The sequence below is a fragment of the Lissotriton vulgaris genome, chromosome 1_1 (assembly GCF_964263255.1).
Source record: "Lissotriton vulgaris chromosome 1_1, aLisVul1.2, whole genome shotgun sequence".
Taxonomy (NCBI): domain Eukaryota; kingdom Metazoa; phylum Chordata; class Amphibia; order Caudata; family Salamandridae; genus Lissotriton; species Lissotriton vulgaris.
In genome coordinates this window covers 344194342-344211147 of record NC_141685.1, presented here as the reverse complement: position 1 = coordinate 344211147, position 16806 = coordinate 344194342, and the positions used below count along the sequence as shown (strand labels likewise).

Genomic DNA, 16806 nt, shown 5'->3' with positions numbered 1-16806 from the left:
GTCGCCCTAAGTGAGAAGGGGATGCCCAGACATGGGTCCTGTGCTCAGTTCCCCACTGGATTCAAGCTAGCCTGGCTGATGAGGGGTGATGCCCTGAAACTGGTCCCAGGATGCTTGTTTCTGATTCAGGGAAGACCTGGCTTTGTACTTCGGGCTGGACTGTTCCCATGAGGAACAGGGTCAAGACTGCTTTGCATATGGTTGGGTCAAAAACTTGGTTGGTGTGGTAAGCAAAAGAACAATGGATAAAACTCACTTTGTGACTGGGGGTGAATGTTTGCATTGTTCAGCATTCTGTCCATCATTTGTTCCTTTTGAACTTTTGCCCAAGTTGGTATTTTTCTGCCCCTATCCCTTTGTGCTTACAGCCTGTCCTGGGTAACATTACAGGGTGTAACTGGCAGTTAGACATTGTGAATAACTTCCAGGCAGTCACACAATAGAGGTATCAGGTGTGCCTGAGTGGGCCCTCTGCTGGCAGGATTGGGGGTGGAGGTAAGCATGGCCCCACTTATACCTGAATAGCTTGTGCTCTGCCTCCAAACAAAGCACCTAACAACCCTTTCGTGTCACTGCAGCTAGCTTATTCCCAAGGTAGGGTAGTCAGAAAATTCCATGCATTTCCAAGAACCTTTACAGGCAGGGATTAAGATGGTACTCATGTGACACGCCTCACATATCAATGCTTTCCTCCCACCTTGCTAGCTCTGCTACATCAACTGAGCAATGTGAGGGGGAGTTGGTGCTCCTACGGAGTACCAGGACAGGAAACGTGACCAGCAAGAAAATGCCTGACTATACAAACGTGGTGCCGCTGGGCTGAGGTCCCTGACCTGCCTGGTCTCAGCGGTGGTCTCGCAGCTGGCAGAGCATTTTTCCTAGCTTGGGACCAAAAGGCTTTGGACTCAAAGAGTGCTCCTGCCTGAGATCATGATGAGCGGGCATCCAAAAATTCAAAGTTGTGACAAATCAAAGAATGTCAAGAAGGGGGATGAAACAGCAGGTAAATGAAAGTATGAGACCAGCAAAAAGTCTTCACAGCGGTTGGCCTGGGGAGTAATATAGCCGGAGTCTAAAGGAGTTCAACCCCTAATAACTAACCAGTTTGTGGTTTCCAACACTAAAGCGTTAAAGGGAGAGGCTCAAGAGTCTGTGTCAAATACGGTTTTACAAACCACAAGGTCTCGGTAAGGGAAATCCTGACAGGGACGCCTAGAGACCAGAGGAGCAAAAAGAGACCTTCATTTTTCCTGAGAAGTCTATATCAATGTCACCGAAGGTGCCAGGGGAGGCAAAGACAGCAAAGCTCATAGAGGCTTCACACAATGTTTGCTCCCCTCTTGATGCTACAGGGGGACAGGGTAGTGATATAAATATAAATATTAAAAATACTGGTTTCCCCCAGCAACCCAGAGTAGACTCCAGGACAGGAAGCAAGAAACAAATACTTCCCCTGAAACAGTTGGTAAGAAAATTCTTTCTTAACCAATGAATCTGAGTCTTTGAAATTTAAAATTCTTTAAGTGATGTTGCTGTTTTAGATTTAAGCAGTATTAGCTCAAGAAATTCAATGCATCCTCTTTGGTAGCTCCAATACATTATGGAACAAGCCCGTCACCAGGAGGCATATGCTGACTTAAACATAGCTCCATGTCATATATATATAAACATGAAGTTCCCTGAAGATGGAGTTGCAGTATTGTCTTTGGCAATAGGGTTCCATATAATTACTTATGATTCATTCATCCTAATGCAATTCATTTTAGGTGAAAATTGTCAGAGGAATTAATTTCAGGTTCCTGTTTCTTTTTTTTTTTCTCATTAATATCATAAAGTTAATTTTGGTTTGCTCCATTATTACTATCCTGTTTTTTTCTTTCTTTATACGGTGACATCACTCACCACCTTGATGGAGAGAAATCTGAGAAGAATTCAGTTGTTGGAGGAGAGACCTTGGTGGCAGCTGGGGCAGACAGTTAAAACCACTGAACCCTCTCTTGCCATGATTCTTTTCTCTATCAAACAAATGCAGGCGTAAGCTCAAAATGTCAGCCGTCGGTCTTGACTAGCATCAAAGAAACTGCAGGGTACAGTGCAGAAAGTGAATAAGAGGTGTTCTGACATTGCTGAGAGGATAACAATAGTGGCAGCACAGACACAGAGCCTTGAGATGGAGGTTGACAGACTGAAAAACCAGTGCATCCCAGGAAGCTACTTTGTCTGATGTCATGTGGAAATTTGAGGACCAGGAGAATAGGCAATGAAGAAATAACTCCTGGGGATACCTGATGGTGTGGAGGGGGTAATGCCAGAGAATTTGTGGTAGGCCTTTTAAGAGAAGCATGCCTAGACATCATAAAATGGGACTGGGACACAGAAGCTCAATTTGCACACTGTTTCCCCTTGATGTTGAAAACACAACATTCCAGTGATGTGGAAAGGTCTCAGGTGATGCTCGTATACTTTGGAAAATATCTACTAAGGCAGCTTATTTAAGACCAAGCTTGCCCAAATGCAAAAAAAGAATTTGAGGGTTTTTCATTCTTTGCAAAGCCCAATTTTGCCCATGCTACAGTTGAGAAAAGATGGCGCTTGCAATGTATGTTTGCTCCATTTCAGAAATTGGGAGCTAAAGTATACCTGCAAAACCCCAGATGATTAAAAAAATGTAATGGCTGAATTTGCAGCTTTATATATAAAATCCAGGCATAAATCAAATCAAATCAATCAAATCAAAAATGTATTTGTATTTGTTAATTTATTTGTCAGATTTGTAATGTGGAGAAGTGGAGAAGTGTGGCTCACTGGTTAGAGCAGGCAGACCCTGAAGCAGAGGTCAGACCCGGGACCAGGGTTCGATTCCCGACGCGGCAGGGTGTTGACCTCAAATGTCCACGGACTCGATAATTCTCGCTTCGGTGCCTGACCTAATCATGGGTTCACACTATGCAACTCTGGGCATTAAGCTTGCTTAATCTCCACAACGGCCCCCCGCGGCGGGATGCCTGGCTTTCACCTTGGGGATGCCCTGTAGGGGCTATCTCACAGGGAAAAACCAGGACGGGTTCCCAAGGCAAGAGCGGAGATACCCCTTCGGGGGTTGATTCTGGCGCTATATAAGAAATGTAATAATAATAATGTGCATAGCTGCCCCAGCGACGGGGCGTCCCAGAGCCAAACCACAGACTCCAAGACAAGAACCGGAGGGCAGATGGGTTATATATGGAAAAGCTAGGTCTTTATGGCTTTCGGAAAGCAAGATGATTCTGGATGGCTTTGATGGAAACAGGGAGCGAATATCGGAGTTGCGCGGCCAAACTATGAAAGGACCGGCCACCCGCTCTGGCTTTCAGAACATGCGGAGTACGAACCAGCGCAGAGTCGGCAGATTTCAGAGGACACCGCAGCACATAAAACTCTAACAGACCAGCCAACCCCAGGGGTGCCTAATGCGTCAGGATCCTATGCGCCATGCAGAACGACTTAAATTGGATGTGTTTCTCAACAGGCAACCAATGGAGTTTGTGAAGCACGTGAGAAACTGAGCAAGATTTCGGGAGAGTGACCAGCATGCCGGTAGCTGCATTCTGTGCTCTCTGCAACTAAAACCATTACAAAGTATTAAAACATATGCAATGACAATGCATCTAATTTGGATCATCTGGTTACAAGTAAAACAAATAAGTATGTGTTGGTGAAGTAGGAGCACTTTAAAAAAACGTATCTGGGATTGATATGAGATTATAAAGTATAAGTGTATTTATCTTAAGATGCGTTTTGGCTTTTTCGTGGGTGCGGTTATTAAAATGGCTGTGCTGTGTCAAGTGATTTTAAAATACATTTTTGTGTAATTAAAACTGGTTAATCTTATATCTATGGGTTCATGACTTGGGTCTGTTAGGACTCATCTTCTACATTTGTTCCCTCTTCGTGTATTTTTTAAATGGAACTGTTCCCTTGGCGGGCTTTTGTGTCAGCTTCCTGAAGATGTTTGTTTACTTGTGTAAGAAATTTGACACCAAAACAAGTCACAATGTCGGATGTACACCCCATCCAACGGATCACTGCCTGTCTGCATGATCACATTTTTAGGATGTTAAAAATAGGTTTCAAAAGAATCTTCCTTAGGTCACTGACGCTTGGGCATACACACAGCAAATGCGTTAATGTTTCATTAAAATAGCCGCACAGACGGCGTTTGAAGATTGTGCTTTCCTTTTCCATGTTGGTAGGAGGTCCTTCGAGTCGTGCATTCCAAGTTGGTATTTGATTAAACTCCTTTTTATCTCCGTGTGTAAATATGAAGACAGGTAGGCGTGAGGCTTTGGGTATGTATATGAATTTATCACTGTCCATGCGTGGCGTACTTTGGTCAGGATTAGTTTATCTTCCAAAAGGGATTTCTTCTTTACATAGTTGTTGCATGACTTGGTAAATACTGCCCTGTTTTTCTCATTATCCAAAAGCTCTCTGATGTCTTGCACCTCCAGGGAGTTAATTAGAAGGGCGTCCCAAGTGTTTGGAGGTTTTTGGGCCATTTGCGAATGGATCTCAGCCCAACATATGCTGTTCAGTGAGCCGGGTTCTGAGGCGCGGAGCTTCCAGCATAGCTTCAAAAAGGTGTTCATACTTTGAAACTCCTGATTCAGGAGACCAGATTCTAGACGGACCTGGGCTGGTGATGCGCATTTGGGGAGTCAAAGAACAACCTTGTACACCTTAGTCTGAAGCTCGTTCAGCAAATCGGTGTCCTTGCCACACCATGTTTCCATACTATATGGTACGGCATTAAGGGGCAGATGTATCAAGCCTTTTGCGACTCGCATAGGCCAAAAATCGCAGAATTTCGGCCTTTGCGTCTCGCAAAAGGCTTTTTAGCGTTATCTGATATGTAACAAAATATCGCTAAATAAGGAATCACAAAAATTTGCGATTCCTTATTTTGCTTAAGCATTTAAGGAATTGCAAATTTTGCGATTCCGTAAATGAGATGTATGTCTCTTTTTGAGATTGCGAATTTGGGTTAAGAAATCGCAAATTACCACCAACTTGTAGTTGGAGGTAATTTGCGATTTCTTTTAAAAATGCCCTATTTGGCATTTGTAAGGGTGGCATATGACGCACATACATGCCCATAGGGCATGTATGTGCGCCACATGCACACACATGTAAATTTCAGGGGTGCAGCAGGGTGTCTTTGAGACACTCCTGCACCCTTAAAATAATTCTCAAATTGCGATTAGCAAATTGTGAATTCGCAATTTGAGAATTATTTCACAATCATTCCTATGGGGCGCCTGGCCCATAGGAATGCATGGGAATTATTTCTTAATTGCGAATTCACAAAATGCGAATTCGCAAATAAGAAAAAATAAGAAATCACTAAAAAATAGCGCTATGGTACATACATTCCATTTTGCGATTTCTAAACAGCGATTCCTTAAAAATCACTATTTATAAATCGCAAACTTGAATCTTGATACATCAGCCCCATAGCATTTGTGCTGCCATCACTTTCACAAGGTGACTATAATCGGGGCAGCAAAGTTTTTTGTTCAACAATTTGTATGCAAAAATTAGTGATTGAGCTTTTGCTCGCAGGTCCATCCCCAGAGTGATGCCCAAATATTTGTATGAACCTGTCTCTTCCACTTGGTCGCTGTTGACATACCATTTGAATTTACTGTACTTGGAGTCAACCAAATGCACGACCTTTGTTTTCTTTTTGTTCAATTCAAGCAGTTCCTGATCAAGGTATAATTTCAGATTGTTTATTGCTCTTTGTAAGCCGCTCGGGATTCGACTCAGCACCATGATGTTGTCTGCATATTGTAGGTAAGGAATTGGCTCCTTAGCCAGAATGGGCGGACTACTCTTGGCTGATAGCATATGATTGACTATATCAGCCAGGTATAAATTAAAAAGACTCGGTGCCAGGATGCAGCCCTGTTTTAATTCCTGGTGGGGGTTTATCCTGGCTGTGGTTCTGCTCCTGTCTCTGAGTTTCACCTTCGCCCATATTTTGTTGTGCAGGGCAATCATTGCTTCGAGCAATTGTGATGGAAGCCCCCATATTTTTAGTTTCTCCCATAATCTATTTCGTGTCACTCTGTGGAACGCAGACTTCAGGTCAATGAAACATGCAAATAGTTGTGTTTTCCTTCTTATGTCTTTTTCCGCTAGAAGTGCTAGGGTTACCAGGATTGTTATTGTTCCCATGCCAAGCCTGAAACCCGTTTGGAACTTCGGGATTGCACATATCTCCTCTGTCCAAGCCTGAAGGTGGATTATTATTACGCATAATGCGTACAATTTAGCCTCTACATCGATCAGTGATGTAAGCCTGTAATTTTCAGGCTGGCTGCAGTTTCCATTTTTGAAAATTGGCTGGTGTATGTTGTCTTATTCTGCCTGAATAAGTAATTGAAGAGGGGCGTTAGATTGACTGCCCAGAAGTCAGGTGCGTGTTTAAATAGGGCGTTGGGGATGCAGTTCGGCCCTGCTGCTCCTTTCGGTTCTAGTTTTTTAATTATTTCTCTTAATTTCCTCGCATAACAATATTTGAAGGAACTCATGGGGGGGAGGGGGGCAGCCACATGAGTTAGATAGTTGGAAGGCATTCCCGTGGAAAGGCTGATAGGCCGGGAAGAGTTAAGGAAAAGCAACAAGGATAAGATAAAGATAGCCAGCACCAATTCACAATGGAGGTTTTTCGGGCAGGGAGAGATGGGTGGTGGGTATATTATTTAAGGAGCACCTGATTCAGGCTAGGCCTGATTGCTTATGTTTTTGGAGTGGGAGGGATGAGAGGGGAAGGGGGTGGGTGTGGTGATTTCTTAGGCGGGAGATTGGGGCTTCACATGTTGGTGGGGTAACAAGATGGAGTTGGAGATTCGGATGTTACAGGGTGAAAGGCTCAGAGATTTTTGCTTTACCTTAGGAATGGGATATGGAAGACATATACAGTGTTTGGTATTGAGGATGGCCAGATGGTAGGGAAGGAGAAGCTGAGGATTGCTACTATTAATATCTGTGGCTGAATAATTTTAAGAAAAGAAAGAGAGTCTCTTTAGGGCTTCAAATATTAAATGCAGATATTATTTGTCTGCAAGAGACACATATCTCAGAGGCACAGAGGGATGTTATACACTCACTTGGGTACAGACTGATTGGGGGGTACCTCTCATGAGGCACACATCGGAGGAGTGGTAACTTTGGCTCGAAATGTTGGTTTGCAGTTTGAAGAAGTGCAGATGGATATGCATGTCAAATGGGTCAAAGCGAAATGCCAGTCCTCTAATGGATTCAAATTCATGAATTCAAGTTCACATTATGTTCAGTGTATGGATGCATATCACATGACCAATGTGTTTTTTATTGGCTTTCTAATAAGCTGCCATTCTGGCTCTTGCTAATCATCTTTTGCAGCAGACGCATTTACCCTTTTTCTTTGTGATGGATCAAATCTTCCACTAGTCAAAACTCAGGCCTCTCCAGCTAGTATGTTAACTACCACAGTTACTTTGACATTTTCATCAACCAATAATTGCAGTTCACACAACAAACTCTGCACCATGTACCTGCAACCATGTATAAGATATTTTAAAGTTAATTGCTCTTGAACTTGGGGTGCAGTGCAGCGGTACAATTCTAAAGCCAGAACTAGTCATAATATTTAATTTTCTAGAAAGTTTGCGGACCCCCTGATTAGGAGTCCCAGACCCCCCCTGGGGTCCGCAAACCACAGGTTAAGAATCAATGGGCTAGTGTGAAGCCCATTGTGAATGTGCTGAGCCAGTGCCTTTGATGCACAAGTGTAGTAGGTGACAGCTTCTTCCCCTCATCAAGCAAGTATGATCCATCCTGACAGCATCCAGAGCCTCTATTGTGACATTGTCTCGGACGAATGCACAAAGGCCAATTTCCAACTACACCTAGCCTTGTGACCCAAGATACAGGCTACAGGCACCAAATGGTTATGACAAGGAAATGCCAACTTTCTAAAAGTGGAATTTTTAGAATTGTGATTAAAAATCCAACTTTACCATTAAAGAGGGTTTTAAACTCCAATTCGTCAGGCACCCACGGGATATTCCTAGTCCACCTGCTTCCAAACAAAAGTTACCGTTTATCAAATGTAATAGGGTAACCCTTGCAATACTGAAAAACAAATTTGAGAGTTCTTCACTACCAGGACATTTAAAACTTAAAAAACTGATGTCTACATTTTTAAGTACAATTCACCCTGCTCTATGGGGTGTTTAGGGCCCACCCTAGGGGTGAACTATATGTATTAAAAAGGAATGTTTAGGCCAGGCAAATTTTCTATTTTTCCAGGTCGAACTGGCAGTTTAAAACAGCACACACAGGCTTAAATGGCAGGCCTGAGACATGTTTTTAAAAGGCTACTTAAGTGTGTGTCACAATAAGTGTTAGGCCCACTAATAGCATTAAATTTTTCGGCCAAGGCTATGGCATACCATTTTACTAGGAACAAAATGAAATATGCCAGTTGGATGTTGGTCAATGTAACCATGTTTTAGAGAGTGAGCACATGCTTTTAACTCTCACAGTGTCCTAATAGCCAACAAATATGGCTTCAGAAACCAGAAAGAGGGGGAGGTAAAATGTTTGGGGATGTACCTGCAGAGAGGGTCAGGTCCAACAAGCTGAAATGTATATAAATAGAGTAAACCTCAAACTAAGATGTGATGGTTGTAGCAATTTGCAGGTAAAACTACTTTTCCAAGATTCAAGATATGTCACTGATCATGGTATAAGCAAGTGCTAATCATTTTATTTACCAGCAAGCTTCCACATGTTATCAAAAGCAAATTATTCATGGTCATTTTTCTGATACATATGGCGCTATTCAATTTAACAGCGACAACAGAGACATCGCCCAAGTTCTGAGTCTTCCCGCACTGACAGAAGCCAACACACTTTGCCTGCCACCAAGGAATCCAGACATAGGCAATTATCCCCAGCGCACCCAGGAGCACGATATTGCGGCTCCCCTTCCAAAACGGCATTGAGCGTTCCAATACCCATCCTCGGATGGGTCATTCCTGCTTATACTGCGGCATTACCTTTGACGCCTTAAGTGGTCTGGGCTCCTCCTAAACATCGGCTTGAATTTTCACTGGCCAATTCATTTGCTGAACATGCCTCCAGCCTCACATCTACCGCTATCCACGCTATACTTGATATCGCTTATTACAGGCAATTGTACACAGGCATACTTATTACAAATGTCCGTATGATGATGATCCATTTATTATCTATATGGATCAAAACGCCGTTGACACCCTAAAAACACCTTATGCACTGTTTGAATTGGTATTTAATGTGTAAAGGTGTTTCCTTGTGATTTGCTTGTCACATTGAAAATTCTGTATGTAACAAACCTAGAGCTTTGCCTGAGCCTTCTCTGTGTTTCCTATTGTTTTGTCCCTGTCATTTTAGTGGGATGCAGGCCTGTGTCCCACTTTGAGATTTCTGTTTGTACTCATCCTACTGGATTGAAAATTATTAAAAATCAGACCTCTGTCCGGCTGGACAAGTTTAATCAATATAGTACCGACTGGGTCTATATTCATTCCTTTGTTCCTATTGTGGTTTCTCTAGGGACCACTATTGGAAAAGTATGTCAGACACATTTTTTGTTATGTATATTTGTACAGCATGCCAATTATCCGTGAGGGTATCCAGGCACATGACACTTCAATAAAACGTGTGTAAATTTCTGCTTTTGCCTGTGGATAGGTATGGGCATTTCTATCTGTCTAATTCTACATTTTGTAAATGTGCATGCTGAAATGACATTGCCTCTGTAAAAAGCCATATTGTTTTACTTTTTTATATAGAGGTGTAATATTTTGCCTTTGGAGAAACCCCTTCCCCTACTGACCACCAATTCTAAAGATATTCCCTTTCTCTACACATCATGGTAAATGATTTACTCATGACTTTGTTAGGAATACATATTTGATGATTTCCAGCCAGGGTGGGAAGAGGTCATAGTGCAGTCAGATCATACCAAACATAAGAGAAAAGACCCATTCTAGAATGCCTACTCCATACCTTTTGCAGTCTGATTTACTCATGGGTAAAATTAAACAATTATGGGGTAATATTGTGCCTGAGTAAATGGATTTCTGAGCCCATACCTTGCACTTATAAATCCAGCTGTTCATTGAAGCTAGATTTACACACCAAATTGGCTCTATGAATTGACCCATAGTTTTAGATGCTGTGGAAAACAATAAAAGTTAATCAACCATGCCTTGAAAAGACTGAAATAACCAATGGTTGACAAACTGGGTCTCTTTGTAGCTTGCCTTATATGAAAGATAGAGCCTTTTATTGATCAAACACTAATTATCCCTCTTTCTGCCTCTAAATTCAGGGCCTGTACAAGCATTTAACATGCAGCAATGCAAACAACATTTTGCCACCATGCAACAGTGGATCACTTGATGCCTTTTGGTGCAGTCTGGAGCTGACTGCTGGAGACACCCAAAATGGCCACCATGTATGGCTTTGATGTATATACACCGAGGTGTAAAACAAACGTGCAGTGCAAAGAACAAATGTGAATTCTACAAAATTCATTTACTCTCATTTGAAGTATACTTACAGAGATCTTGGTGAATATGTAAAGGATAAGTGACATGACCGACATATATATCCGGATCCTCTGTCCTCCAAAGCGTTTCCTCAGGTACTCTGGCAAAGTCACCGCTCCTGATGCAATGTAAACAGGAACAAAGATCCACCCCAGGGCCACGAGTACCCATGAAGCCTAGTAAGAAACAAAAGACGGTGCAGTTATCTCATATGCAAGCAACATTGTTTTTAATCTAACACTGAGAATTGGCCCTGTGACCGTCAACCATAATTCATCAGTATTGAGGTTCCGTGACAATTGTGAGTGGTGTTTTTGACTCGCACGAATATGGTCGAGTCTGGTATCCATGAACCGCAAATGACGAGTTTAGTAAGTGTGCGCAGTTTCGCTGTGCTAACTTAAACCGTTCGTTTGTTATGTGGGTTTTTATCTGTACCCACGGGTTCCATCTTAGATACGGCATCCATTTTGTCTCTTGCCCTCAAGTAGCCAGCGAACGGACGCTGTCCGCTTCGCGACCCTGGGACTCCCAAGATATTTGCGGAAGACACATGTTCTTTGTAAGTGTCTTTATGACGAGGGGGTTGCTGCTGTAAGGCAGATGGCGCCGCTCGAGGCTCATCTTGCCGCACGGACTTATTGTCTCAGCCGTGCATCTCATTAGGCACGTCCCTTTGATGCCTGTATCTCGTGTTTCTCGATACCTCCCCTTTTACACCCTTTCCGATCTCCCCACTGTCTCCGTCTTCCTCTGCACCTGTCCTTGTTCCTATTTCGATCTACTTTACTGCTGATTGGAATTTGCTAATGGTGGGAAGATGGGTTTTTACAGTTGGGAACCGCCAAATGTTTCCGCACTTATGTTCCGGACCTCATGTGTTTGAAAGTGACCAAAGCGACCCCTCTGGGGGCTAATTGTGGGAACCGGGTTGTAAACTTTTGTATTCAATGTTATCCTATGGGTAAAAACTGTATAAAAGGAGCGATCCACAGAACCAATTTGAAGCAGTCTCCCCGAACTACACTCGATGTACTTCCTGTGACTTCTGTGTTCCCTGCAGCAAATAAACCTTGAATCTTTGACGCCGAAGGAAGTGTCCCGTGTCTCTGTGACTTGTGCGCCGGAGCAGGTTACCCACGAAGGTTTCAGGTGTTGTGCCCTGGCACCGCTGGGTCCAAAAAGAACCCAGTCCTTCAGTTGGCGCCCAACGTGGGGCTGCATCAGTGGTACCGGTCCAAGCCCGACGATCGTGAGGAACTTCGTGTGAAATCTCCGAGGGAAGGTGCACCCCGCTTCATCGATCCTGTTGTCGAAATAAGTGGCCCGAAGACTTTTCCCGCGAAGATTCCCGCCTCCTAACGGCTGCGACGGACTGCTGCCCTGACTGTAGACCTGTTTTGGCGCCTGGCGTAGACCTTGGTATAGCGAGACGATTGACGGGCCTTCCTGGTGACGCCATCGATCTTTGAGTTAAGTATTTGTGGGTCGCTCCCAGAGTTCTTGGTTGTTGACACTTTAGCGAGTGTCTTTGTTGTTCACGCTGTGTGAGTGTTTTTGTCGGTGACACTTTGCTAGCGTACTTTGTTGTTGTATTGTTTGACGACTGCAGCCGCCAAAAACCGAGGGTTTTGTTCTTTGCTGGGACTTGGTAAATCCCGTAACCCTTGAAGTTTGTGAAACTCGGCTAGTGTGCAAGATGCCTGGTCGCAGTACTTTGTTCAGTTGTTTCAGACCTTGTGGTGCGGATTCCCTGCTGGAGGACTCATGTCCGATACCTCCGGTTGGAACTCCTACTTATGACTTATATAGCAAACATGGGCTAGGCCCGATTGCTTTTAACGATTATTGGGTTAAATATACGAAGAAAGACGGCGACCTTCGTTGGCCACCTCACGGTAGCTTCGAAGCGTCGATCTTAGATAATCTGGAAATAAAGTTGTTCGAACGTAAATCAAGGCCGGCCATGTTTGATGCCTTTCGGTTGTGGCGCAAAGAAGCCCGACAGAAAGAGATCAGACAGAATAAACGTAGTCAGCGAGATAATGTTGCTACCATAGTGAAGAAAGCTGAGCAGTTTCAGCGCGATAAGGAGGATAAGGATAAGGAAGTGTTTGAGAGGCTACAGCGTATGACCATAGATAAATGCTATCCTGCTTTGCCTACGGAGTCGGATAAGAAGGAAGAGGCAGTTGAGGATCCTTTAATGTCCTATCTTATGAAGTCGCCACCTCCGTACGTACAGGGTACCGCAGCTCCTGTGGTCCCTGCCGTACCTGTTCTTCCACCTATTGTTCCTCCGCCTGTTCCTCAACCTGCACCCGTTCTTCCGACTGTTCCTGCTCCTTTGTCTGTTTCTATTCCTACTGCTCCTCCGCTTCTACATACTCCTGCTCCCGCTACTGCTCCTGTGTTGTTAACCCCTGTTGCTGCTACTGTTTCTACTCCTTCTCTTGTTAGTCCTGTGTCTTACTCTTCTCCCTCTACTCGTAGTCGTAATTCTCCTATTGCAGCAAGCTTCTTTCAGTCGCTCGGACCTGTTCTTGGGTCTGCTGGTTCCGATGGTCCTCAGAGACGTAGTCAGCTTCCTGGTAACAGAGAACGTGCTGCGCTATATAATATGGCGATGGGTTGGATGGTAAATCCTCAGAGAAATCCACCCCGTGTTGTTATTGAAACATTTAGTCAATTCAACATACCAACTCAGAGATATGTGTTTGACGAAATGTGTAAGTTCCTACATGGTCAGATAGCGGCCGATGCGCCTGACGAGGTGCTGACCGCCCTGTCCGACCTTCGACTTCAGTTCGCAACTGGACTGATAGTGGATACTAATGTCCGACGGGCTATCGAGCGGTTGCTTTCTCTTCGTCCCGCTCCTATTCCTCATGCACTGTTTGTTGAGGATATTGAAAAAGTGGACGAATCTGGCCAATACCCTATGCGTGAAGTTCCGCCAGTTTGGATGCCAGGTAACCCTGGGGCAAACCCCCCGGTTCCGCCATTCTTCCAGAGAGTATGGATACACCTCCCATGGAAAAGATCGGAAGTATTACAGGTGAAGCAATCTTTGCCTGACCCTCGCAAAAATCCTGCAGGGTATTACAAAGAATTATCGCAGCTCGTAGATGCTACGGTAATGAATCTCGCCGATATCGACATGTTGTTTGGTAATGTCGTACCGCAACCGGTATGGGCTAAGATTCGTCAGGAAAATCACGCAAACGAATTAGGTGGTGATTGGGCGGCCATCGTAGCGGCAGATGGGTTGCAAGATGGTGGTGCTAAGCCTGAACAGTTGATTGCTGCTCTCCCTCAAAGAATAATAGCGTTAATGAAAACTCTTATGCCAGCTATGAGGGTGAATTGGGACAAATTGTCAGCTTGTAAGCAAAAGAAAGATGAGAGTGTTTCCGACTTCTTTACGAGGTTCGAGGAAGCATTCATTGATCATAGTGGACAAGATATGAGTACTGAGGGTGGACAGAGGTTGTTTGTGGATAAATTCGTGTCGAACTTGTTGCCCGATTTGAGCAATAAATTAAGGAATTCAGAGAGTGCATGGGCCGTTTCTACCTCAGCTCAGATATTGGCTACGGCACAATATTACGAGAATAGAGAGAAAGAGGAGAATGACCGTGCTGATAAAAAGACGAAAGAACTAAAAACTAAAGTGTTGTTACAACAAGCGTATCCGCCGCGTTCTAATCAGAATGCGTCTCAACAGAATAGATCACAGTCGCAATCGAATCGATCGCAGCCGCGTAATGATTCCTCTTTCCAAAGATCCTCGTTAGGGTACAATCAATGTGCTTATTGTAGACAGGAAGGACACATTAAATTTGATTGCCCTGCTTTAAATGAACGAAATAGTGGTAATTCCTCTAAAGGGGGTCGTGGTGGTTCACAGCACGCATCACGTGGTAGAGGTCGTGGTGCTCAGAATGATCGCTCTGACAATTCATCAAATTCTAATAACTGTTTCGATCAACGTGGATCATCGCAAGGACGATCTGCGCAGTACAATGTAGACGATTATTACGTCGATCAGGGAACTGACGATAGTAATTACTAGGACAGCCAAAGACAAGGAGAGGGAGTGGTATCAGTTCCGGTTGATCAGAGAGGGCCTTACGTCGCAGTTGCTACATCGGGCGTCGTTGAGCCTTTTCTGTTGGACACTGGTGCAGCGAAAAGTTCTATCATGCATTCGAAACTCCCTGGCGCACCTTTGTCTGGCTTAACAAATGTTTCCGTTGGATTCTCTGGCGCCCCCGTTAGCAATCCAGTTTCGCGCCCTTTGCCCCTTCAAATTGGGCCACGTGAGCTAGAAGCTCCGTTGATTTTGACTACTGGTTGTGGTGAAAATCTTTTGGGTCTGGATTTGCTTAAACGTTTGTATGCAACTTTGTATTGTTCTCCTGCGGGTGTAAAGCTTACGTTAGGAGAGAGAGTAGTCTCTCCCATGTATTTGTCCCTCGATAAGCTTCCACCGGAATTGAGTTCTCTTCCTGCGTCTTTGTGGGCGACGGGTCCAAATGATGTGGGCCTACTTGATATCTCCCCTTATGTTGTTCAATTGAAATCGAATGTGCGATTGCCACGTATTCCCCAATATCGTATCTCCCTTGATGGTGAACGAGCACTGTTAGCGATCATCTATGACTTGATCGACAAAGATGTTATCGAGGAGACTCGGGGAAACGTGTGCAATAGCCCTGTACTGCCCATTCTAAAACGTACAGATCCTACAAAACCGCCTGTTTATCGTTTTGTTATCGATTTACGGGAGGTAAATAAAATTGTGGTTCCTCAATTTCCTGTTGTGCCTGACATCACGGCGCTACTGACTCTGATTCCAGCTACTGCTTCATGGTTTTCGGTGATTGACTTGAAAAACGCCTTTTTCAGCATCCCGATTGCCGAAGAGAGCAGGGACCTTTTCGGTTTCTCTCTCGGTGGACGTAGCTTCCGGTTCAAACGCGCTCCTCAGGGCTACTGTGAAAGTCCATCAATTTACAGTCAAGCCTTGAAGGGTCAACTGGATGCGTTTCGGTTGCCGGTTGGTGCGGCGTTAATCCAATACGTCGATGACTTATTGGTGGCTGCCGATACTCAGGACATTTGCAAAATTGCTACAGTGTCGTTGCTGCAACATCTCTGTGAGTTGAATCACAAGGTGTCACCTTCTAAACTCCAATATTGTTGTCAAGAAGTAACCTATCTAGGTCACTTATTGTCAAAGGAGGGAAGGAGATTGACCCCAGAGAGAATTGCAGCGATTGCGCGAATGGCTGTGCCGAAAACCCAAAGAGATGTGCGTGCCTTTCTAGGTATCACGTCGTACTGCAGGCAATGGATTCCTAATTTTTCATTGCTAGCGAAACCATTGGTGGCTCTTACGTGCAAGGATGTTTCAACTCCTTTACCATGGACGGAAGAATGTCAGAAAAGTTTTTCTGAATTACGTGATTCATTGTGTTCGGCCCCTGTGTTAGGTACCCCTGATTACAGCAAGCCGTTCACGTTATATGTTCACGAGAGGGAAGGTTGTGCTTTGAGTGTTCTAACGCAACCTTTTGGTGGTAAGCAACGTCCATGTGCATATTTTTCCTCGACCTTAGACCCAGTAGCTAGAGCATTGCCGAGTTGTTTGAGAGCAACTGCGGCAGCTGCGGTCTCCATCCGACAATCAACAGGATTGGTCATGGATAATATGCTTACGGTGATGGTTCCGCATGCAGTCGATACTCTTTTGAATCGAACGAAAACTCAGCACTTGACGAGTGCGAGGTTGTCTGGGTACGAATTGACGCTCTTGGCAAGCCATATTCAGATAAAACGTTGTAATGTCCTAAATCCGGCAACTTTGTTACCAATTAGTGCAGAGTCAGATGAAGTAGCAGAACATGACTGTTACTTGCGGACGGAAGAGGAAACGAAAGGTCGAGTGGACCTTAAAAACACCCCATTGGAAGATCCGGATGGCACTCTGTATGTGGATGGGTCATGTTTTAAGTTGCCGAATGGCGATGTGACTACTGCTTATGCTGTTGTAACGTTGAACACTGTTGTTGAGACTGCAAGATTGAATCAGAATTCTGCCCAAGCTGCAGAGCTGATCGCTCTCACTAGAGCATGTGTGTTAGCAAAAGGGAAACGTGTGAATGTGTACACC

At 44.3% G+C, this 16806-nt stretch overlaps 1 protein-coding gene across 1 annotated transcript in view; it reads right to left on the bottom strand.

Annotated features, from left to right (window-relative positions):
- Nucleotides 1-16806, bottom strand: part of LOC147747153 (sodium/glucose cotransporter 4-like) — a 782848-nt gene that overhangs the window by 508344 nt on the left and 257698 nt on the right. Inside the window, exon 4 of the mRNA XM_086952400.1 lies at nucleotides 10640-10804. Coding sequence (XP_086808526.1) covers nucleotides 10640-10804 — 165 coding nt within the window. The remainder of the gene's footprint in view (nucleotides 1-10639; nucleotides 10805-16806) is intronic.